The following is a 24,303-nucleotide window of genomic DNA, read 5'->3' as shown; positions in this document are numbered from 1 at the left end:
GGTAAAGCTGGCCTCAGGTTCCCACTGATTCATTCAATCAGTTCTCACTTGATTTTTTAATCAAATTTTGAAGTTAAAATATTTAAGAGAACAGTTTTATCTCTTTAAATCCCCTGCTATTAGTAGGTAGAACAAGATCCTGAAAGGCTTTTACTGTATCTGAATAACTCTCAAAAGATGTGACATGGCCCAGGGAAGCACAGCCCTCAGCTGTTGAAAACAGTGCAGTTTATTTCTTTTCTGCCTGCAATCACCTTCATACCCACAACTCACATAAGCGATTTAATGAGTGTGGCCCAAAGTTTCTCAAATCAGAGTAAACAGAATGATTTTTGAAGTGTTCTCTCCTGCATCAGGTTTGCAGCAAAAGTGAAGAAATTCATTTCTGTCCTGCATGTCTGAGGTTTTAGCCCTGGTTACACAGCTGGGGTCAGGTTTGGCACAAGCAGTAATTGGATGTCTTCATGGACATTGCTCAGGATGCACCTGTGGAGCTCTTCTGGAATAAACTGCACTGCAATGTATATTTTAATACCTTTACCTTTCAGTTTGGTATTGAAAACAATATATCAAGTTGAAAGGCAATAAAAACCTTTGTGTAAATATGCCCCAGAGGTAGGTTGATTGAACTGTATTTTTTTTTTATTCCTGGAGTCTTCTGAGAAAAGTCTTTGTTGGAGAAATGGTGCACTGCTGGATTTTATAATAAGGTTCTAAAAGAACTTCTAACAAAGAAAGAGGTGTAGACTCGGGGAGGGGAGGGTGTTGGTTTCTTTTTAGTTTCAATTCATCTCAGGTTCTGCATTTGAACTGCACAGTTTCTTGTAAGAGGTTTTTATAAAGATTCCTGACCAATTCATGTTAGCTTTTATGAATGTCTGTTTTTGCTAATGCCCAGCATCTTTATAACTGTTCTCACCAGTGTGTTCAATGCTTGTGGCAAACTCACATCTTTATTCTATAGAGCCAGAATTTCAGCACACTCTTCAAATATTGATTAAGGACTGAGTACCGGCACTGTGGTTTTGCTCATTTTATACCAATCTAATAACTGAGAAATTATAGCCCTACAAACAATGTGGATGTTACCTATTTTTTTCTCTAATATAATAGTGTTTCTACAAGATGCCTGGCCCTGGTAATGGGCACACTTAGAGTAAGGTTGTGGCCAGTAGGGATAGAAGGGTAGAGGAATTTCATCAGCATCATCTGCAGTGCTCTGATTTCCCATCAGCCAGGGAGATGTTGAGGCCCCAAGTGAGAAGGGAAGGAAAAAGAAACAGGTCTTGAGCTCTGGACATTTTGTACTTACATGTTGGTTATAAGGACCTTCAGTGTAAAAGAAATTCAGATGCTAAATCTAAAACTGTAGAGAAGCCAAGTCTCAGAGTTAAAACCCAAGAAATCATCCAGTCTTCCTGGAATCATAAAAATCCCTCTAAAAATAATGAGATTATATAAAAATTTCAGTTGGGTTCTTGGTTTCAAGCCTTTGGGGTATATGAGGGCCATGCAGACAAACTGTTCCCTGTAAGCCTGAAGGCTAACAGATGCCAAAATAAAACAAAATAAAAATGAGAGCTGAGACACAGCATTACTCATGTCTTTACAAACTCAGACTTTACAAAAAAAGCCCACAAGTACCCAAAGGCTGAGGACAAACTTAAGACACTTGGCGATATCATTACTGCAAGTATAGGAGAAGCAGAGAGTGAAGTTCTCTAGAAATTGATGGTGAGGTTAGGTTGGCTGGACTGAAATGTGCAAAAAGAAAACCAAGGGCATTATTAATGTTATGAAAATGAGTCCCCTACAATTTTTTTTTTGTCCTTAAATATATGGTTTAAGGTGCCATTTGGAGCTCAGGAAAGAAAATTTATTTTATTTTTGACAATATATCCTTTTCAACTTGACAGTACCCTTTTCAATAATTCAATGAGATCAGTGAGAAATAAAAAAGGAGCTGTAGTGAGTCAACTTTGCAGCTCAGCAGTGAGTGAGTGGCACTACAGCCTCAACACAGGTAATAAAAGGGAGAAAGAAAGATCAGGGCAGAGAGCCTGAAAATGAATAAACCAGCTGAAAATTTCTTTAGTGACAGACTTATGGAGCAAAGAGAGACATATTATCTCTCTTTCTCATTTAGCATGATGAAATTATACCTTGAAAGTAGCTGGAAAAAAATTATTCATCTTGAGCATTGTACTTGCCTCTTGGATTTAGTTTAATTTTTCTTTGGCAAATTTTCCTGTGGGAAAAATAGGCACCAAACTTCATTTGACCCGTGTTCTACTTGGGTTTCTTTTCTGTTCTAAATGTGTCCTTTCTACTTTCTTCTTCATAAAATAAGGGAAGGGCAAACAGCACATGACCTCAGTTGTTGGTATGAAATATGACAGGATAAGCATTGGTAATAAAACAAGAAACTCCCCCTTTTTTCCCTTCCAGGCACCAGAAAAAGCTCACATCTTCATGCAAACATTGTATTTTAGGATTATCTCTAATTGGGATGTACCAGACTTAGAGGTTTTAACAGCAGATTCTCATAATTCACTAAACTGATCAAAGGGGAGGTTTTTACCAGCAAATCTGGGTCTCCTGGGCCCATCTCTAATCACACAGAAAAAGAGGAAAAATAAGAAGCCTTTTCTCTCCACTTGCCAAGCGTGGATCTGTGTGGGAACTTGAACCCACCAGCTGCCAGAAGTAGGAACTTTGCCCTGAATCTTTGATTCAGGGAAAACCCTTTGGTTTTTTGTTGTGTCACATTCCAAGGAAGGTTTATGGGGCTGTCAGATAATGGCTGAGCCCTTAAGTCCTGCCAACGTAGAAGTATTTTTGGTTGATGCAGGAGCTTCCCACCCTAAATGCTTAATAGGTCTCCTGCTGATGTTTTGCATCAGAGCTGGGGACTGGAGCTGGCTTCCCTGGTCATGAGGAAATGAGAAAACTGCTTTTCTGGGACAGGCAGAAAGGACAGGCTTTTCTGTGGCTCTCTGCAGTGCAGGACATGCTCTCCACTGAGCGTGTTAGCACATCTTGCTCACAAACAGAAGCTGCAAGGACTTGAAATGGGCTCAGCCAAGGAGATGAGTTGCTGTGGGGGGGATGGTGCTGCTGAAATCCTCCTGCCAGCTGGGGATGTCATCAGCACTTGGGTTTGGGGGAGACCCTCATGGTTTGCACCCACTGGTGACTCCAGGACTTGGAAATGCAGGCAGGAGGCACATGGGGGCTAAAGTCATCCTGAGTAACTGGAAAATCCCTTTGCCAAGATTTCTTCTCCTGGGAAGATGAGAAGCCTCAGCTTCCCCTGTGTTTGCTGCTCTAGAATGTAGTGTGGAGATTTATCCAAACATGTTAATTGTTTTAATGTAATGACCAATCACCATCAGCTGTGTTGGACTCTGAGGAGTCAGTCATGAGTTTTTATTATTCATTCTTGTTAAACCTTCTCTCTGTATCATTCTCTTTCTTTAATATAGTTCTAGTATAGTATTCTTTAATATAATATAAATATCATAAAATAATAAATCAGCCTTCTGAGAACATAGAGTCAAATTCTCATCTCTCACCTCGTCCGGGAAACCCTCACAAACTCAACAAGTAATGAACAGATGGAAGCAGAAATTTGGAGTCATGTCTCCAAATGAGTTCAGAGAGTCCCTTCCTCTTTCACTGAGGTCACTGATTTGTTAGAAAGCCTGGCTGGAACAGAGCTTGCTGACATTATCAGCAATTTAAAATGAACTTGGCTTTTTCTGGCAATAATTGCAGGTACTTTCTTTAAAGCAGGATGGAGAAACAGTGTCCCTGGTGGGCCTGACAGTGTGCTCAGGGGGAATGAAAGGCTGTAGAGTGTCCCACAATTTTTCCCCTGGCATAAAGTCAGACATTGGCAGGGATGAGAACAACCCAAGGGATTTCAAAGGATAGGAAGTCCCATCTTGAAGGAATAAGCCAATATTTAAGTAATGAGGGTTAGCACAAAGCTTTCCCATGGCTGGTGTGCTCTGTTACAGCCCTATGGCAGTGCTCTGACACCTTCCTGTAACAGACATAAAGCAGTGTCACAGCACTTGCTGGACTAGATCCACCTTTTTGACGGATATTTTATATATTGAGCACCAGAAAATCTGTTGAGAAGGCAGAAAGGGAAAAGAGGGAGATCATCAGCTGGTATAAAGCAGAACAAGTCCATTAGCATCAATGGCACGCAGCTGGCACCAGCTGAGGCACTTCTTTGGCTTTTCCCTGCAGAGCTGCAGTGTGTTGCTTGTCTGAGAGCTGGCAGGACATGGAAACCCCTGCCAAGCCGTGTGTATGAGAAAATGTCTCATCTGTGTGCAAGGAGCCATGGCTTGGGTGGGCACACAGGGATCCCAGTGCACCCTGGCACCCAGGAAGCCTCTGGGTCACTGATCCTGAGAGATCAAGAGAGTGAATTGAGAATATTTCCGTGTTTTCTCTTTTTTAAATGCTTTTCATGCAGGCATTTGTTAGGAGCTGGGAGGCGTTTTGCTAGAGCTGCCCTTTGGTCTGACCCAGTGTGGTGGGTCTCCTCCTCCTCCACACAGACAGGTGGTGGAGGGGTCTGTAATTCCCACAGCAGGCAGACAAAAGAGAGAGCACTGAACCCACCTTATCTCTCTTGCTCATTTATCTTTTGTGGCTCTGTGTGTGTGTGTAAGCACCACAGTGCTCCCCTTGCCGGGCCAGTGCAGTTGAGGGATCTCCATTCAGGCAGGAGGACAAACCCTTTGCAGAGCTGCTCATTGCATGTAGCATTTACAGGTGAACACAAAGAAAGGAGGGCTGGAAACCCGCAGGGTATGATCTTCTTTGTGCTCGTGCAGTTAAAGGGTGAGGAACCCAGGCTGAGATTTTTGGGGCTGACAAGCAGCAGCATCTCAAGGGGCTGTTTCCAAGCCTGACTGGGTGTGGGGAGCCTTGAGCTGGGCATGCAGAGCTGGGCTGGAGCCCCCCAAATTCGATGTGGTGCCACTGAGAAGCAGAGAGCAGGAAAGTTGAAATGTGGGGTTGTTTGTTAATGCTCCCTTGGAGCCCCTGCTGGAACACCTGGTGGGTCCATGCAGGCAGTGTGGGGTGCACCTATGGCTTCAATAATAACACTAAAGCAGGTAAATCAATTAAAATATTAACTAAATAAGCAATCTGATACTACGTCCCTTACATTAAATAACTTCTTAACAAACATCAAAAATATCAATCATACATTGTTACAAAATGAAACAACAATAAATTTTCTTTTATTAACACACAAACATAAATATAAAAAATGTAATAAAATGTTATATAAATTTATCTAATTATTCAAAATCTATTTATAAAATATACAACTTTAAAAATATATCAAAAATAAAAATGAATAATAAAACTTAACTAAGCAATTTATTTAGTAAATAAAATTTAACACCATAATTTAGAAAATCTTGCAACAAAATTATACATTATAATAATAGCAATGATGATGATGATGATAATAATAATAATAATAATAACTTATTTACCTCAGTATATGCAACAACCAACTTGAGGGGATGGGAAGGTTGTCCATGCCACAGTTATATCCATAATCTTGGAGTCAGGGAAAATGTTGGGACCTAAAGCAATCTGCCTCATGCCTGGTGCTTTTCCCTGGTGCTCTTCACAGCCAGAGCAGCCCCTGCTGTGACTCTGCCTGTGGCAGACTGGGATGGTTGATGGGCAAATCTTGTTTATTTGTGTCCATGGTCTGAACCAAGGATGATCCATGCAGCTCCTCCTTTCCCATGTCCCTTTCCCCCATGCCCCTGCTCCTGGCACCTGCCCTCTTCTCATGTTTTTCTGTCACTTGGGATCAACTGTATAAAAGGACAAGATAGCCTGAATAGCCTGAAAGCATCATTGTTGATGATTTGGTATGAGGTGATTTTTCCTCCTGCACAACACTTTTTTTCAGAATTCAAAGCTAGCTCAGATATCTGTGCAGGTGCTGTGCTGATGATATACAAGAGGGACCAAATGCACTCTTGCTTAGTTGGACTGACTGTTCGAGGAGAATGGTGATAAAAATCAACACATCCCAATTTATTTATTTTCTTTTATTTTTCTCATCCTGAAGATGTTATTCAGGATGCAAAGAATGAGCAGGTTGGTGGAATAAGAAGATGTTTTTACAGATGCTTTTTGCAGAGCTGCGCTTGAAGTGTTTTGTTTGGATTTTTAAATGTCAAGGCAGTCCTACTGTTTAATTGAGATTTAAATATGAAATAGGTTCCCAAACAGGCACAGACTGTGCAATGTCATGTCCAATATTAAAACTGGCACTTGGCTACCTCTGCCCTTCCATTTAAACAGCTCAAAATTGAGCACGTGTACAATTTGGAAGGGTTGCACTAAAGGGATGCCTGCATTCCCTCAGCTTCTCTCTTTGTTAAGTACTTAATTATTTTTGTTGCCTTCTTACCTATTCATAAGTGGGAACTGCTCTGTGTCTGATGTGGGTAATTTCTCATTGTATTTGTGCTTCCAAATTGACATTTATAAATTAAACAGCGGTGTAACATCCCAGAGAGCACCAGTGTGGCACAATTAGGGATGTAATTGCATGGAGTCACCTGGGAGGCAGCTGGGATGGGGAAGGCATTGCAGACATTACAGATGGGGGTGACAGAGAGGCAGAAAATGTGCAGAAAACTCACCCACACTTTCCCATTAAAATTGTGCTCATCCCTTTACCCTGGGGAGGGAGGGTGGGAAAGGCATTTGAGAGCTGAGTGCAGGGTGTGCTTTCACTGAGCTCTGATGGATTTTCTCTTTAACTTCACCCCCAGCAACATATTGATTCCTAATGTAGAAATTGTAATGCCTTGTAGTGCTAGGTATGGAAAAAACACTGGAAAGAGCAATTAATTTCTCTGCTCCTGCATGCTGAGCCCTGTTGCAGGTTTGTGGGTCCCTGAAGACCCATGGTGCCACCTCACCTCCTCCCAGCTGGGATGCTCTCCCAGATAATGTTGCACAGGTAAAACCAAGCCAGAGACGAGCTTGGAGAACTCGGGAGAGGGAACCATCTGCTCCCTAAGCTCTCTAGAGTTGTGTTTACTTCTGCCTTGGTCACATGGCTTGGCTTGTAGCCTCCTTTCAGATGTGATTATCATCCTAATTGGCCCTAATGAGAACTACACATGCAGAGGAAAGGGGATAGTGAGTGTTCCACCCCCAGCCTTGTCCTATCTCCAAACTACAAGTAATAGGAAAAAAGATGTGTCTTTTTTTATGTGTGTGTGTGTATGATATATACATACATACATATATATATATCTATATTTATATCTATATATATATATCTCCATCCTCTGCAGTGCTGTTGCTTTCATCATAACTTTCAGCCCCTGAATATGTTTAACATGGGATTTTTTAGCTTCTTTAGGCAAATAAGGCTGGAAAAAAAATGGTGGGGGATATTGGGTGAGTTTTTTCCTTTCCTGAACTGGAGTTAAGACGAAGCAGGTGATATTCAGGGTGCAGCAAGCATCCTGCTGGTGCCTGCTCCAGTGTCACCCTTGTGCTACCAGCACTCCAGTCCTGCCCTGGGAAGGGCAAACCCCCTGTGTGAAACCCTGCCCATGTGTTTGCAGCTCCCTGGCAGAGCTGCTGCTCCTGAGGGACCTGTCTCAGTTCCTGCTTGAGAGTTTCAGCATGTGACTGGGTTGGATCTATGAAATTCGTTTCTTGTTGGGTAAACAGCTTGTGGTAACGTGCCAGGGGCTGCTGACACTGTCTGTGTTTGGACAAGTGACCTCCTGGAGAAGGGCCCCTCAGCAGCTTTATCATTAACATTTTAATGGCATGCTATCAGGGAACATTTCTCCCAGGAACAAATACCCAGATAAACCCCATGACTTCAGCTGCTCCTGTGGTTGGAATTGGCACTGCATGGTTGCTAGGTGTGCTGGAGGCTGTCCAGGGGCAGCTGAGGCAGAAGAGGTTCCCTTGGAGCTCACTGAGGTCCTCTTCTATCACTGGGAAGGGAAAGAACTGCTTGCATGGTTGCACCTCCTCTGTTTCTGCCTAACTGGATAAAAGGCACTCTCAACCATTTATTAGGCCAGGCTGTTGTGATTTATTGGATGATGCTTGGAGGGATGCCTCTAGTTTATGGGAGTTGCATCCTGTCTTGGAGTTGGGATTAACCAGGGCAAGGCACAGCCTGGGCTGTGCTGGACCTGTCAGAATAGACCCTGAGCTGCCCTCCTATGCTGGGGGAAAATGAGGTGCCATCCTTCACATTTAATGACCATTTCTGGGAGCAGAGGTGTTCTCTAGGCATATGGAAAACCTTTCACCCTGTGAAAGTGTGAAAATGGACATGGTGGAGCTCAAACTGGGGGAGAGGAGTTGACCTCCCTAAACAACATTCCTGATAAAAGCAGGAGCAGCAAATGGGTAGCTTTCTAAGGGTTCCTTCCCATCCTTAGGGCAGCAAAATTCAGTTTGGTTTCTATTGCCAAGAAGCTTTGAAAAGCTTTGAATTGACTCTGTCCTTTGCTGATGTGACTCAGCATAGCATAAATCAGTATGGCTTCATCAGCACAGTAACTCAGATAAGTACAAGGGAAGGACCTGGCCCACAGATAACATGGAAATAATATAGAAAGCCAGGGATGAATAATTTCAGAATATAGATGTAGTCATGGTAGTAGTAATAATAATAATATTTTCCCTAGTGGGAGAAAAATAGACCTTTCGTGGTTGTTGTGCCTGGAGCTATTAAATATGGATGAGGCAGATGAAATGCTGCTTCTCCTATTACACAGAAATGAATAAACAGTAATTCTCAATCACTATATGCATCTCAGGCTTAAAAAAACCCACAAAGACAAGTTAAATATGAACACCTGCTAACATTCACTTGTGCCACTCTGAGGCTCTGTCAACAAAGAGAAAAGGTTTGCTACTTTATGAAGCCTCTGATGGTGACCCAGCCAAAGGATATTTACCCTTCTAAAGTTGGGAAAATCAGTTCAATGCCAAACAGGGGGGTTCAATAAACAAGTTCACTGCTCGACTCATTGGGTTGATGATTCTGTTTGTTTGCTGCAGCTTTAGCAGTGTGTGATGTAGTAAGCAAAAAACACTTCTGCAATTTTAAATTGTCATGGCCAAGATGGGGGGAAATGATGCCAGCCTTTTAGTGAATCTCTTTTCTGGGGAAGAACTGAGCTTTAGTCCTGTCACAGATGATAAAAGTGTGGGGACAGCAGGCTGTGATACAGAAGGAAGGCTGAAGCAGAAGGTGTAGGGAGTAGAGGCTGTGTGTGATCTGGCAGCATGTGAAGACATTCTTCCAGTTCAGCAATGGGTGATGGCCTGGGGAGACCTGGGGTTAATCTGCTTTATGACCTTCCTTGCCCTAATTCCCATGTATTTCATATGTGTGACAGCACTGCCTAATCCCATGGGGGAGTTGTAAAGGCAAATGCATGAGAAATTTTGAGGGTTTGGGCTATTCTAGCTGCAGGGATGGATGCAAAGGCAGATTGGTGTATGGCATTTAAACCTTGGGATGTGAACTTTAGCTTAACTAGCTGCTCTGATCCCACAAGGAAGAGATGACTGCTATGTGCAGTGGTAATAAAAGGCCCATCACTTAGAGCAAAGATAAAGGAAGACAGGGGCTCTGTTTATTCCACAGGAGATCACAGAGACTGTTTCTTCCATGTGTTTTTGATGCAGCTTTCCAAACTGTGTTTTCCCTGGACATCTTGTGGTAATTCTCTGCTAATCCTCTGAAGTCAGAGGTTGTCTTTATTACTACATGTCTGATGTACTACTAGATGACTGGGTTGCTTAGGTGAAAATGCAGTTGTTGGAATTAGGCAGTATTTTACATGCACTTATCCTTGGTTTTTGCCATGACTTAAACCTCAGGAAGTTCCTGTCTGCCTCAGAGACTGCTTCACTGTCCATGCATTTTGCATTTATGCTGCATTTATGCTGCTGTTTGCTGCTGCTCTGCTGCATTGATTGACCCCAAGAACAGCTGTACTGGGTCAGAGCAAAAATGCAGCTCATGCAGTGCCCTGTCCTTGCAGACCATGTCTGGGGAGGAATGCACAGGTCAGCATTTAGAAATAATGCAATTATAATACCTAGGGGTATTATAATACCAAGGTGGTACTCCCCTAGAGTTCTGTGAGATGTGTGCAGGCATTTCCTGACAATCAAATGGTGCCTTTAGTGCTCTGGGATGGATTTTATAACCAGTATTCATCTAGCTGTTTCCTGAATGCTTGTTAATGGCTGCTCTGTCCTGTGGAAAGAAGCTGGGTGAAGTGTTCTCAAGTGTGTCCTTGCTGCCTACCCTCGTGTGCTGTCACCTCATCCTTGCCTCAGAAGGGACAGTGACCACCTTCCCTGCTCCACTCCCAGCTTCATTCTGCCACCCTCAGTTTTCCTTTCTGGGCTGCAAAGTCTCAGTTGATTCTGTAATCCCTCATAATGTCACTGCTCCATCATTTTGATCATCACTGTCCCCGCCCTGGTGCCATATCCTGAGGTGAGGAGAAGGATCCCAACAACACAAAGCCCTCAGGGTGTGGCAAACTTCTTCCTTAGTGACCCCTAACACTGGATATTAAATGGATTTACCATTTATTTCACGCTGTTCTCTGTCTTTTAACCACTTTGTTCTTGCAAGAAGTTTCTCCTATCCCCTGACAGCTCATCTGCTCAGAGATCTTTGACGCACCCCACTGAAATCTGAAAAAACCACATCAGCAGCATTTTCCCATCTGCATAGTTGTTGACCCTTCCAGAGTATTCCAGTGCATTTATGAAGCCTGGAAGATCATATACCTTGATCTTCCAGCCATTTCCTTCTCTAAATTCTCAGTGAGAATGTTGAAAATGTTCAGTAATTGTATCTTTGGTGAGAGGGATGTGCTTCAGTAGAGTTTTTACTGACCTGCTGATGTCAGTTTTGCTAATCTGGAGTACTCTGTAACCCCTGACTTATTTCTTTGTGTCCCTTTTCTAAAGTTACATTATGTTAGCTGCCTTCTAAATTTTGGGTACACATAAAGCTTTAAGAGGGAGACCCCAGCCCGTGTTTAGTTTCATGCCCACATTCCCCTAGAATGGTTGGGTCAGTCCAGTCCATGACCCCTTTTACCAGCCTTGTAAAGAAGGTTTCCAGTGTAAAAACCTTCCCAACCCTCCCTGCAATGATCATACATGACAAAAACTCTATTTTTTGGTGATAGTCATGTGTGTTTATTCGTGCTGCATCTGTGGTTGGTTTCTTCCTGGTCCATCAGACATGTGCAGACATGTGCATATTCTCACATGTGCAGAATAAATCTTTATTGGGTTCCCTGCCTGGTGCAACTGTTCTTTAGGTGCTTTTCCCCACCCTTTCAAGTTCTTTTATTTTAGCCACCGGAAATTGAAATCAATTGACACACAATTTCTGGGTTTGAGGATGTTGTCTTACTTCTCACACTTTCTCTTGCCCAGCTGCTTAGCCTGCCAGACTTCTCTGTTTCAAGAATTTATTTACCTGGGGCATATATTTGGTCTGTGTTTCCAGCATCAATATTTTCAAACAGTGCTTATGTTTCCTGCAAGTTTTATCTCTCCTGGTTTTGTCTCCCAGGACCTTCTCGCTTCTTGTTTTGACAACTTTATTCATTTTTACAGGTATTCCTTTAAAATTACACACAGCACTGAAGATTTAACACAGTGTAAAAGTGTAACACAGCTTTCTTTCCTAAGAATTCTGGGGTTTGTCTCATGTCTCCTACTATAGGTTGAGAGTTTCTTGCCTTGGAGAGTGAGGGGGAATCCAGTTCTTCAGCTCTTGCACACTCCTTTTGCTGATTGTCTCTACCTCTAGTCATAGTTTAAAAACCATTCAATATATTTGTGGTTAAAACCCATTATGTGACATGGGAAAGCAGTTGCTTACTTAACATATTTAAAATGTCTTTCACTGGAGAGTTATGGAATGAAATTATCAAGGATCAAATTTAAAATGAACAAAGAAGAATGCTTTATCATATAATTTGTACTTCATTGTCCTTAATTCTGCAGGAGACTGAAATTGAAAGTGTGAATGGGTTGGGGAAAATGAATGACAGAGATTAGTGCAGGACAGGTAGCTGAGACATGGGTCAGTGCAAATGTCACCTGAGCAGAGCTCCCTTTCCTGCATCTCTGACTGCTGGAGGCTGGGGGATAAACAGGGTGGGAGGATGTCTTGTTCTACACGAGCTCCATTTCTTAAGCTCTTTGTTAAAATTAAATTCCTACCCCTGGAAGAAAGCAAAACTTTTCCCCAAGGAAGCAGCGTGTTTTTTCTGCTATTCCAACAATTTCATGTACATCCTTTTGACTGGTCATGGGCTCAAAGGTTATTTTTCTATATTTTTTAATGGGCTCAAAGGTTATTTCTTCATGGTGAACCTCCCCATATGATCATGGTGGGCAGAGATGCTGTCTCATTTTGATATATTCCTAAATTCCAGGGATCAACTTGTGCCCTTGCTGTCAGCGTTGAGTATCCAGCCCATCCTCCCCTTCAAGCCCTTTCAATGACAATAAACAGAAGCTCCCCAGGAAGCCAAATTTCTGGAATATTTTCTGATTTTTTTCTTTAATCAACTTTTAACCTGTTTGGAATACTCTGCAGCCCATCTGTTCAGTGGGCTGGTGTTTGAGCCAGAGCACCTTTGTACCCCACACAACCTGTGGCAGCTTTTTCCAGCTGGACCGTGCAGAGCTTGGCTCCTCAGCCTGCTGCCAGTGCCCTGTTCTTTGCAGTATTTTTGGGAACTGGCTTCCAGGTAGCCTTTACAGTGCATTAGGAGAGATATTCCTGCAGTCCTGCTCATTCCTTCTCACTCTGCCAGTGTTCCCCTGCATGATGGGTCTGTCTGGAGGCACAGAGCCTTTCAGGAGCTGCTGTGTACCTTGATCTTCCAGCCATGAATGTCATAAGAGCTCCTTTCCTGCTAGTGATCTGGCTTTGAAGCCTCCCTTTGGGGAGGAGAAGGATCCCAACAACACAAAGCCTTCAGGCTGTGGCAAGCTGCTTTCTTGGTGATCCCTAACACTGGATATTAAATGGATTTACCATTTATTCCATGCTGCTTTCTGTCTTTTAACCACTTCTTTGTTCTTGCAAGAAGTTTCTCCTATCCCCTGACAGCTCATCCCCTTTGGGGTTCTTTAAACTTGTGGAGTGCAGGTCACCTGGGAGGAAATGATACTGCTTCCTTTCTGTCCATGAAATTATGCAACAGCTTCCACGAAACACAGAAATTATTGCTGTCAGCTTTGAGGAGTTGTGTTCTCATCATCAGCTCTTGGGCCATTTTGTGGTGCCTGCCACCCCTGCTGCCCAAGGTCTGGGCTGGGTTATCTGGACCCAGATGAAGGATGGGAAGCACAGAGGTGGCACTGTCCCTGTGTGTGTAGCATGTCAACCTGAGGTGGAAATCAGTTCTGAGAAACTTCATTTTTAAAACCAGTCAGGGCGTGTGGCAGGCATCTCCTGGGAAACTCATCATTGTATTGTGAGACCATAATGTGCTGTGATTGCATTTCAGATAAAGGGAACCAGCCTTGCTGTCAGATTGTTTCTATTGTTTCTGCTGAAGTGTTCCAACATAGGAGGACATCCCTATGCCCAGAGGATCACTCTTTGGCTCCCTGCTTCATCTGGATCCATGGCTAGGCTGGGAAGGATTTGGATGGAAGCTGGTGCAGCTTCTGGTTCCTCACATCTCCCTGGGGAGTTTATTTCTGCCAATCCCTGTGTAACTCCATGACATCAAAAGATGTGCCTTCAGAGCAGTGGGGAGGATTGTGACCATGGCTTTATGGGGGGAAAGGTGTGCTGGTGCTGAATCTATTTGGAAAACAATCTCAGTAGTCTCAGCACAGCACCATGAAAATGGAGTAATGGAGAAATTCCTCATCAGCAGAAGCTGAAAGAAACCCCCTTTTTACCCTCAGTTTTCATGAGAAAGACCGAGGGTGGCACAGTGGAAAGTGTGGCAATTGTTTTTGCAGAAGTGTCTGTGAGTTGCAAAGGCCCTGGTAACTTTGTGTGCAGTTAGACTGAAATAATCTTTGCCAGGGTGTTTATTTTCAAGCTTGCCAGTTGCTAGGCAAACCAGTTCGCTGAGTTTCTTAATGTACCTCAGCTCAGGCATGAAACCACATGTGGATACATGAGTGAAGAGGCTGGGGAGTAGAAAAGCAAATGCTCTTCCCTGTGTTTAGAGAGGTGGCCACTGGGAGTAGAGCTGCAGATGGAGCTCTGAATATCCTGCAGTGCCTTTTCCTACCAGAGCTATAAAACAATTTATTTGTATTCCACCATACCGAATTGTCTTTTCTCTCTCTCTCTCTTGTTTTTTTTTTTTGTTTTTTTTTGTTTTTTTTTTTTTTTTTTGTTTTTTTTTTTTTTTTTTAATTCTAATCTGCAACTTGGATTGGGCAAGGATACAAAATGCACATCATTTTTAGCCCAGATATTTCAAATGGATCTGCAGGGCTGGCTGAGGCAGCAGGATGAGAACAGGCCAATTAGAGTTTCACAGAGCACAGAAGGGCTCGTGGACAATGGGAGTTGTTCAGCTGTGCTTGTGACAGCCCTGAACCCTGTGGCCTCCTCTTTCAGTGGCTGCTCATCACATTCATGGAGGTGCTTCCTGACTGGGGCTCCACATTGGATCTGGAGGATTGCAGTGGGAAAGGCAGGTGCTGGGAGATGTGCACTGGTTTCATGGTGCAGTTATCTAATCTAAATTTGCCCTTAGAATAGGCAAAACCATGCTGTGATCATCTGCACTAATGGCTGGGCATCCCAGGTGATCTCTGTGACCAAAGTCGTGCAGCAAATGGAACAGGGGGTTTTGGCTGACAGGGTTTAAGGATCCTACAGACAAACAATGGCTGTCATTAATTAATTAATGACAGTGTGCTGTCCTTAATTTTGGGTAGGGCATAAGCATCTGCTGCAGATGCTTTTCAAAGTACAACAGGAATGTGCACTTTTAGACGATGCAAAGCTCCCAGCTTTTAAGTAATGAAATTAAATAACAGTCACAGAATTGTTAAAGTTGGAAAATACCTCCAGGACCACTGAGTCTGGCGGTTAATGCTGCCATCTTCACCAGCAAACCATGTCCCCAGGTGCCACATCAGTCCATAGCGTTCCTGCTCCTCAAGGCCCTCACCTGTGGAATGGGCAGTGCAGCTCATGAAAGGCAGGGTTGGTGTTTGAAAATCACAGCTCAAGGAATACAATCCTTTACCTCTGAGCACTGGGGAAGGCTACCAGAACTGACACTGTGGCTTCATTTTGTAGAGAAAGAAATGCCACTTGAATGAATGAGGTGCTGTGCAGACTTTTGTATCTTGGATTTGTGAAGTTCCAGACACCTTTAGGTGAAACTCTTGGCTAAATGGGAGTTTCCCATGGATTACTCACAGCTGCAAAGTATTTGATCTTTGGGCAGTGGATAATTCCACCTTCACTACAGATCTCTGTAGAAGGAATGTAGGAATGTAGGAATGTTGGAATGTAGGAATTGTTGGAAGCAAAACTACGGTGTCTGCCTTGCTTTGCTTTGCTACAATATCATCTCCTTGTTCTATAATTGATTCAGCCTCTTGGAGAATGACACACTGGGACAGATCTTTTCTTGAGTTTCCATGTGGAGAAAGAAGAAGAAGAAGAAGAACCAGGCTCTTTCAAATTGGTGTAATCTACTTAATATCGCCAGATAAGATCTCCAGAAATAATAGACTCTGCATGTGTCAGTGTTAGAATAGGGAAATGCTTTGAAAAAAAAATCATGGAGATCACTTATGCCTCTAGAAAGGCTTGAGGTCATTCCTAGAAGAAAAAAGGTTATTTTCTTGTGAGAATGCTGCCATCAGATAAACCCTGCGAGACGATGAGCTCCTTTTGACTCATAAGATGAAAGTGGAAAAAAAGGTACTTAAATATTCACTTTGGAAGGCAAGTGATCATCAGTGGGGGGAAAAAAAACCTGCTTAACAGCTCATTTGTGAAGAGTATAATGGAAGGAAGATCTCAGTACAGAGAACTGTATGTTTTATGTTTTTCTTAATAGCTTTACTGTGACTGCCACAGAGGATGTAATGTAAATGTAATAGGCCTTTAAAGACAATACTTCCCTTTCTAATAGGGGTCAGGATTAATCAGAAAGGAGCAAACAGTTCAGGAAAGAAAATGACTGTAATAACAAACACGACTGGGGAGCTGAGCTGGGCCAGTTTCCCTTTTTAGCATCCATGCATCACTGTCTCACAACAGACTGCATAGCATCCTATTAAATTAGCATACACCAGGCAGCTCAAACAAATTAGTTCATCTTAGAGAGGGAGGAGGTTCTTCAGAAACTTTCTTTTTTTGGCTTAATTTCTGTGCCTTGTGTGGTTCATTCATCTTTGAACCCAAATCTTAAGGCACTGAAGCTTGCACGCCTTGTTCTGCTCTGCACCTGGTGGCTTTTCTTGGCTGGAAGTCTCCTTGGTTGGGTGTTTTGGTGCCTTCACCCTGCTGCTGTGTGAGCTGGAGTGACAAGAGGGGCTGGTGGTGTGTGCCATGCCCTGCTGTGACCTTGGAATTCATCCTGGAGTAAAGAATTAATCCCAGCTACAGAATGGTTCACATCGTTTCCACGGATGTTCTCCTTGAGTGAAAATCATTGTTTCCCTCTAAGGGGGTTGTTGCCTTCTGGTGAAGGGGGTCCAGGGCTGTGAGGGAAACCACCTTGACTATATTGTCATAAATTCATGCTTTATGCTGTGCAACTTTAAATCTGGGTTTTCTGGCTTCATAGAAGTCTCTTTCCTCTAAGTAGCTTTCCTTTAAGTAGCTGACATGGATTTCCAATCTTAATCCCAGTTCTTTTAGTGGGTGGGCTCTTTTTTTTTCTTTCCCTGAGATTATTAAATATTGAGCAGCTAAACTAGAAGAAATTATAAGCCTCAAATGGGCATTAAAATTCTTGCAGCTGACTCTGGTGACAAAAACTGTCAAAACACTAAGCTGTTGTAACTGTAGACAGTAGTACCCACAAAAAACAGAAGTTAAATCCAAACAAATAGGAAATCTCTTGGTGGCTACACAAGACCAAAGCTTTGTGCTGCTCATTATGTTGCAGACTGAAATGGTAAGTGGAAACCCAACTGGTTTAAAAGGAGGTGAACAAAGAAGCTCTGCCTATAGTGTGGCATTTATTGTTGGGTGGCTCTGTCATGGCTATAAGCCCCAGCAGAGATTTGGGTATTGATGGGGTTATCTCCTCCCAAACCTGTTGTTAAAGGGGAAGCAGCAGAATGACTGAAAGAAAAGTCTGCAATTCAGGATTTTGTGCTCCCCAACCCTGGGCATGGTGACTCCAGGGTCCTTTCATGCTGTGGCTGCTCACTGCAAGCTCACGGTGATTTTAGGATATCTTGGACAAAATGCTGAGGGAATGGCCATGGGGCAATGGCTCAGGGAACACAGAAAGGTGTGAGTGCTCCAGAAAGGGAATGGCCATGGGGCAATGGCTCAGGGCAAGGTGTGAGTGCTCCAGAAAGGGAATGGCCATGGGGCAATGGCTCAGGGCACAGGGAAAGGTGTGAGTGCTCCAGAAAGGGAATGGCCATGGGGCAATGGCTCAGGGCACAGGGAAAGGTCTCAGTGCTCCAGGAAGGGAATGGCCATGGGGCAATGGCTCAGGGCACAGGGAAAGGTGTGAGTGCTCCAGGAAGGGAATGGCCATGGGGCAATGGCTCAGAACACAGGGAAAGGTGTGAGTGCTCCAGGAAGGGAATGGCCATGGGGCAATGGCTCAGGGCAAGGTGTGAGTGCTCCAGGAAGGGAATGGCCATGGGGCAATGGCTCAGGGCAAGGTGTGAGTGCTCCAGGAAGGGAATGGCCATGGGGCAATGGTTCAGGGCAAGGTGTGAGTGCTCCAGGAAGGGAATGGCCATGGGGCAATGGCTCAGGGCTCAGGGCAAGGTCTCAGTGCTCCAGGAAGGGAATGGCCATGGGGCAATGGCTCAGGGCACAGGGAAAGGTCTCAGTGCTCCAGAAAGCAGCTTCTTGCTGCAGGAACACCCAGCAAAGAGTTTCTGTGCCCCTTGCCATTGTTGGAGTGTCCATCAGGGTATAGCAGCAGCATTTTGGCACAGTGGGAAGTGCTGTTCATCATCTGTGGTGGGTTAAGAACAGCCCCAGCTGCAGCATCAGGCACCTCCACGGCATCATCACTGCGGGCAGGGATTGGGACCAGCCCTGGAGAGGGGAACTGGGGTCAGACACTGCCCAGGGCAGGGCCATTCTGCTGTTAGAGCAGGCACTCGTGGGGCCCCAAGGTAGGAAACAGCATTTTCAGTCGTGGCTGGGAGGCTTAGTGGAAATTAAATGAGTAGGGAGGCTAAAAATACCGGTGTTAATACAGTGAGCCCAGTTGTTGTGCTCTTGCCCAGGCAGAGGAAGCATTGCCATAGAAGGGGCTGCAGGCTTGGAACTGTGTGTTTGATGAATGAAAATAGCTAGAAAAAGTATTTGTGCTCTAAAGCATAGATGGCTGCCACCAGATTAGTCAGCTTTTTGCATGAATTTATATTCAGTTCTTGGGAATATGTAGAGAATTTGGTTCCTGTACCATGTGTAGCACAGTCCCAAAATCCTTCTCCTTTCCTGTTGGCTGGCTAAAAACCCTCTCCACACTTTTGTGTTTTTAACTTTGCATTCAGACATCACCAAACTATTGAATTGAATTGTAAATTCATTTTCATGCAGCTGTCAGAACACTGATAGACATGACTTTGGAATAAAAATCTTTATTTCCAGCTTTAGTTGGGTTTGTGTTGGGATGCACCTGCATGATGTGTGAGGAGAGTGAGGAGGTATTTACAAAAACAACTGAATAGAAAATTAAAAAAAAAAAAGCCAAAAGAGAGACCATGAGTTGTGCAGAAAAATGGCTTGGTAGAAAAGTGGTTTGCAGGACCAGAACCCCCTGGTGTGTTACACAGAGCTTGAGCTCATCCTGCAGTTAACTCCTTGAGGCCCATGGAAGAAGCTGTGAAAATGCTAACAAAGACTTTTTTCCCTCTGTTTGTGGTGCAGTCCAAAGTCACCTTTCTTTGGAGAATCAAGGAGCAGAATTTGAGTGTGGCTGCCAAAGCCACACTATAAAAATGACCTTTAGTTTGATTTGTCCCCCTTTGATTCAATCAGACTTTCTGTCTCAGGGTGGATGGACATGGTATATTTTTCACATGTTGAGTGTTCACTTTTTCCCCCCCCTGGTTTGGCCAGGGCAAAGTGCACATGGGAAGCCAATTGTGCAATAATTAAGAACATTAGCTATATGCAGCCTGAAGATGTGAAATCTGTTTCCTGGCTATGTCTGTTGACTTAGTGTGGCAGAGCACCTGCTAATGCAGTGGAAAACTGCTCAACATTGAGGCTGAATGGAAAAAATGAAGTTCTGTCCCTCCATCAGCTTTGTCTTCATTTTGTCAGTATTTTTGTCACAGCAATTTTTTTGTTGAATGAGAACAGATTTGCTGTCTCAGTATATGCTGTTCATTGTATTTCAGAAATTAAATGTTCATAATAAGTTATAGTTCCAACAGAAGAAGGAAAAACTTACTTGTTCTTTATTTTGCTTTGATCTGCAGGATAGCCTAGCCTTGCAGCCACTGCTTTCTCACAGAAAATCCAGTCTGTTTGGGTATGAATAATGTTCATATTTCGATGTTAATCTTGAAATTATAATCTTTAAATCTAAATAAAAGATAAATAATGCATGAGAAATAATTTAAATGGATCAAAACTTTAAAAAATTGGCATCTTATAGGATACTGCACAGTCCAGGTGTTTGCAAAGGGGTGAGGAGTCAAAACATCTCAAGCACCCTCTAGAATTTGCAATTATCTCAATGTCACTCAACAAGTTCTTTGACATCTTTTTTTTTCCTTACATTGTTCCTAATTCATTTGGAAGTGATCTAAATAATGAACTTATTCCATGCCTTAATTAGAAGTTTGAAAAGAGCAATTCCTCCAGGTAAATGATAATATGGTCAAAACTTTCAAAAATAGGTCGTTGCCGCACACGGATTTTGGCAGCTGAAAGTGGTTTCACTTTGCAGAAGTTTCTTGCTTACCCATTTCCACCCCTGTCCTACTTCCTCAAAGCCATGATACTTTTTTGCTTGTTTGCTATCATCTGCAGGCGGGACAGGGAAAATTCCTGAGGGATTTGGAAGCTTTTCTTTGGAGAGGTGCAGATTTTGTCCCTGAGCATGTTGGAAAGGTTGCATTTACCTCCTTCCCACTGAAGGGAATGGTGCATCCCAACCATTGCAGACACATTTACAATCATAATTTTTAACTAGCTAACCTCTTATCCCAATTTTAAAAAATCTATATCACAGCATGACATTTGGTTTATTCATTTTTATCATACAGCACTGCTTGATGATGTTTAATGGAAGCCATGGCCTTTTCATAAAAGTCCTGTCATGTTGATGGTGTAAAATGCAATATTTTCCTACCCCAAACTTCTATCTAAAACTTTGTACAAAACTACATTTTAAATCTCAATAAAGAATTGTAATTAATTCTTAGAAATGAATTGCTTTTTTTTCATTAATATAATGATTTTAAAGGAAGTATTAATTTCTTTTGGGTAGAAAAAATCTTTAGCAAGCCTGCTGAGCTGGTAGTTCTGAGCAACTTTTTTGAGAAGCTGGGGATTTGCTGTAGGATATGTTGCTGTTAGCAAGAAAATGAGCAGCCTTGTCTTTGTGGCTTTCTCTCTGATATTTACCTATTCATGCCTGAGTCAAGAGGGGTTTAGTGGAGGCTGAACTGTGTCATTAAGGGTGGATGACTTCAGCTGCATGTTTGAAACTATGAGATAATTGCTTGCCCATCTATTCAGTATTTTGACTCTTCCCAGACTCCAGGAGTGCCTTTGCTGCCTCTCCCTTGCTGGTGCTCCCTCCCACCCTTTCTTTCTTCTTGCCCTATATTGCTGAGTCTCTGTTTAACACTCTGATCCCTCTCTGCATCTGTTCCCTTCCTTCTCTTTCCTTCCAGCACTTCACTTCTCTTTCTTTTGTGCACTGAGTCATTGCTGTGCCCCCTCCCTTGCTCTGTGAGCCCAGGGGTGTATGAAGTGCACAGAATAATGCAGACTGCCTCACTCCTGCCTCCTCACATCTCCCTCCTGCCTTCCCAGCAGATCCATCCCAGCTCTCCCCCTCCCATTGCTCTTCCCAGCATTAGCAATTTCATGCCATGGCCTCATATAAAAATCAATGTAAAAAAGCACCCTGTCCGTGCCTGGGGTTGACATGGGACTAGACACTTCAGCTGAGCTTCAGGTTATTTCATGCTGTAATGAGAAAGGCTGTTAAGGAGATAGGGAATTGGGTTTCATGAGTATTGCAGAACTCCACAAAAAAATTTCATTTAAATTCACAGAGGCTCTTTCCAAGCAAGGAAACCATGTCTGTCCTGATAAGTGGAGGAAGAAATCAAATCCAGCTGAAAAAGAGGTGCTTCACAAAGTTAACCATATTGTGTGGAGAGGAAATAAAGGGATTTCCTCTGTTTTGTTGTCTGAGATCAGCAATGAAATGCAGATTGGGATGGGAGCTCCCTGTATTTTTATAATATCATAAACACTGGGAGAGCTGTGTGATCAGTAAATAATATTCCTGGTGGGAATATTGCAGCTTCCAACACCATTTAACTGAGGGCAAGGAGGCTGTTCCAGACACAGCTGGAGTGAAGTGCTGTGCTGAAAGCTTAAGCAGATGGGACTTGAGGGGTTCATGAAATACAGCTGGGAGCAGCCCTGTGAGTTTCTGAGTGCTCAGGTCTGCAACCAAGGCTGGTAAGCACCCAGAGGTCTCAGGGCTTTCCAGCAAAAGGGTTTCATTGCAGTTCTGGTCTGGCTGTCCCAAGCATGAGGGTCAGGATGAAAACCTTATTTGGTGAATTGAATGGCTAGGGCTGTCAATAACAGGAAAGGAAATAACACAATTAAGAACACTCTGGGTGGCTTATTTGTGCAAACCACTTTCAGCTGTGAGGACCCTAAACTGGAGCCTGTGATGCTCTGACATGCTGTGGTGGATTATACACAGAGCAGAAAAGAGGAAATCATTCTGCTACTCCAAGTGGCATAAATGTAGCCATAGTCTGTCCTTTTTAGTGAAAATGAGGCAAAACATTTCTTGATTCAGAGGACCACTGCCCCACGTGGACGAGCTGTCAAACATCTGCTGTAGAACAGCATGCAAAAGCCTTTTTTCCTCAATTTCACTATCACTACTTCCCTATCTGCTGGCTACAAAAGCATTTCTGGGTGAACAGGTACTTTGTTTCCAGAGCAGAAGCCTCTTCCTTTTGCTTATCCACTCGTGATTCATGTGGCTGTTTTGCAGCTCAGGAGCTGCTGGTGAGGTCACAGCAGCCTGCTTGTGTCATCCAAGTGCATGACCTAAAAAGGAGGAGCCTGTCCAGGAAAGGAAATTCTTTTGTTTATCCACAAAACATCTAGATAAGCAGCAGTTGTCAGGAATGCAAGCCAGAGAAAGTTGGTGGTAGCCAGATGAGGCTGTGACCAAACATCAACCTTTGAAGAGCAGGCTGGAGCATGGTTGGGTTTGCTCAGCACCCTCTGAGCATTTATCAGAGTGAGCTGTGTAGGAGAGCAGAATAATCTGCTAATTAGGAGAAATAATAAAGGGAAGATTGTTTTTATTTCTTATAAATAAAACACAAACCTTCACAGAATCATAGAATCAAGGAATGCTTTGGGTTGGCAGGAGCTTTCATGATCATATAGCTGCAAACCCCTTCTGTTAGACCAGATTGCTCACCCTGATCCTTCAGCTGTCATTGGGTTAGAAAAGCCCTTGGACTGATCTCTCTTGGACCAAGTGGGTGCTTCAGGAGAGGGTTTTGGTGAGTAGGAAAAATTATTTGCTGTTCCTCATCAGGTCAATGCTCCCTCTGGCCCAATACCTTGCTGCTAAACCAGTACCAAGTTCCAGATATAAGGATGGTCCTATTGTACCACTGCAAAGTCTGTCCAGAGTAGCAGAGTCTGAATGATGCTCAAATGCTCAAAAAATCTGGAAACCAAAAAAATGTGTGTATAGCACTGACTGTGATGTTTTCCTGGCCTCTTCTTGGTTAGGCCCAGAAGCTTGGGAGGAAGCACTGACAGTGCAAGGAATAATACACTGTTATGAAATAACCCAGTGAAGGAGGGGCAGTGCCCATTTTTGGCAATTGGCTGCTGTGATGATGTTTCTTTATTTGTGTAACCCTCTTGGGGTAACCATAGGGAGGCTGCTACTAAGGCCAATGTTTAGACTTGTGATTTAATCCAATTCTTTGGCTTTAGTGGTTACACACATCAGTTTGTGCTGTGGAATATCCTTGCATGCATAGAGAAATTCTGATGCAGTCTGAGTCAGGGTTGATTCAATGGTGAGGAGAAGCCCAGGCAGGACCAGAGTGGGGGCCCTGACCTCTTGTGGTGGCTGAGGAACCAGGAGCACTCCTGACACTGGTGTGTCACTTAGCCCTGGGGACTTCGGGCTGCTTTGTGAATTAAACCTCCAAAAATCTCAGAAAGGGGAAAAGTTCCTCATCCACCAAGCCAGGCTATGGTCCATGCCCCTGTGTACAGAAATGGTACTTTCTCATTTTCAAGCTCTGCTCATATCTCTGTTGGATGATGGTTCTTTATTAAAATGGTTGTTTGGTAAGCCTTTAATGCACTGCATGAGTGTGAATGTCTCCATATGTTTGTAAAGGCAAAGAAAGATGTTTGTAATGTCATTTCTGTGTTTAACAAGAGCAGCTTCCAAAGGACACCAGAAGAACTATGTTCAATGGTTGTGTTTCAGTTAACAGGTTTCAAAGAAAAACCACACCTTTCAACCAGGGCTTTTCTTCTCTTCTTTCAGGGGTGCATTCTCTGAAGTTGTTTTGGCTGAAGAGAGAGCGAGTGGGAAACTCTTTGCAGTCAAATGCATTCCCAAGAAGGCACTGAAGGGGAAGGAAAGCAGCATAGAGAATGAAATTGCAGTGCTGAGAAAGTGAGTACCAGACCTTCATTTCTGCCCCTTTGCTTCAGCTAAACTCCCCTGCATTCGAGGAACAGTGATTGACAAATGTGAATGAAAAGTTGTTCAGCCCATCACAGGCAGACAAGATCATGCA

The 24,303-nt window shown here is 43.4% G+C and overlaps 1 protein-coding gene across 4 annotated transcripts in view; it reads left to right on the top strand.

Moving 5' to 3' along the window:
* CAMK1D (calcium/calmodulin dependent protein kinase ID) overlaps positions 1-24,303 on the top strand; it is a 225,070-nt gene that overhangs the window by 68,436 nt on the left and 132,331 nt on the right. For all 4 annotated transcript variants that reach the window (XM_054631829.2, XM_077179235.1, XM_054631830.2 and 1 more), the window contains exon 2: positions 24,048-24,179. In XM_054631829.2, the coding sequence (XP_054487804.1) occupies positions 24,048-24,179 (132 nt within the window). The remainder of the gene's footprint in view (positions 1-24,047; positions 24,180-24,303) is intronic.

Source organism: Agelaius phoeniceus, chromosome 5 (assembly GCF_051311805.1).
Source record: "Agelaius phoeniceus isolate bAgePho1 chromosome 5, bAgePho1.hap1, whole genome shotgun sequence".
Lineage (NCBI taxonomy): Eukaryota > Metazoa > Chordata > Aves > Passeriformes > Icteridae > Agelaius > Agelaius phoeniceus.
Note: the sequence above shows the minus strand (reverse complement) of the source record. Positions and strands in the feature narration are given on the sequence as shown.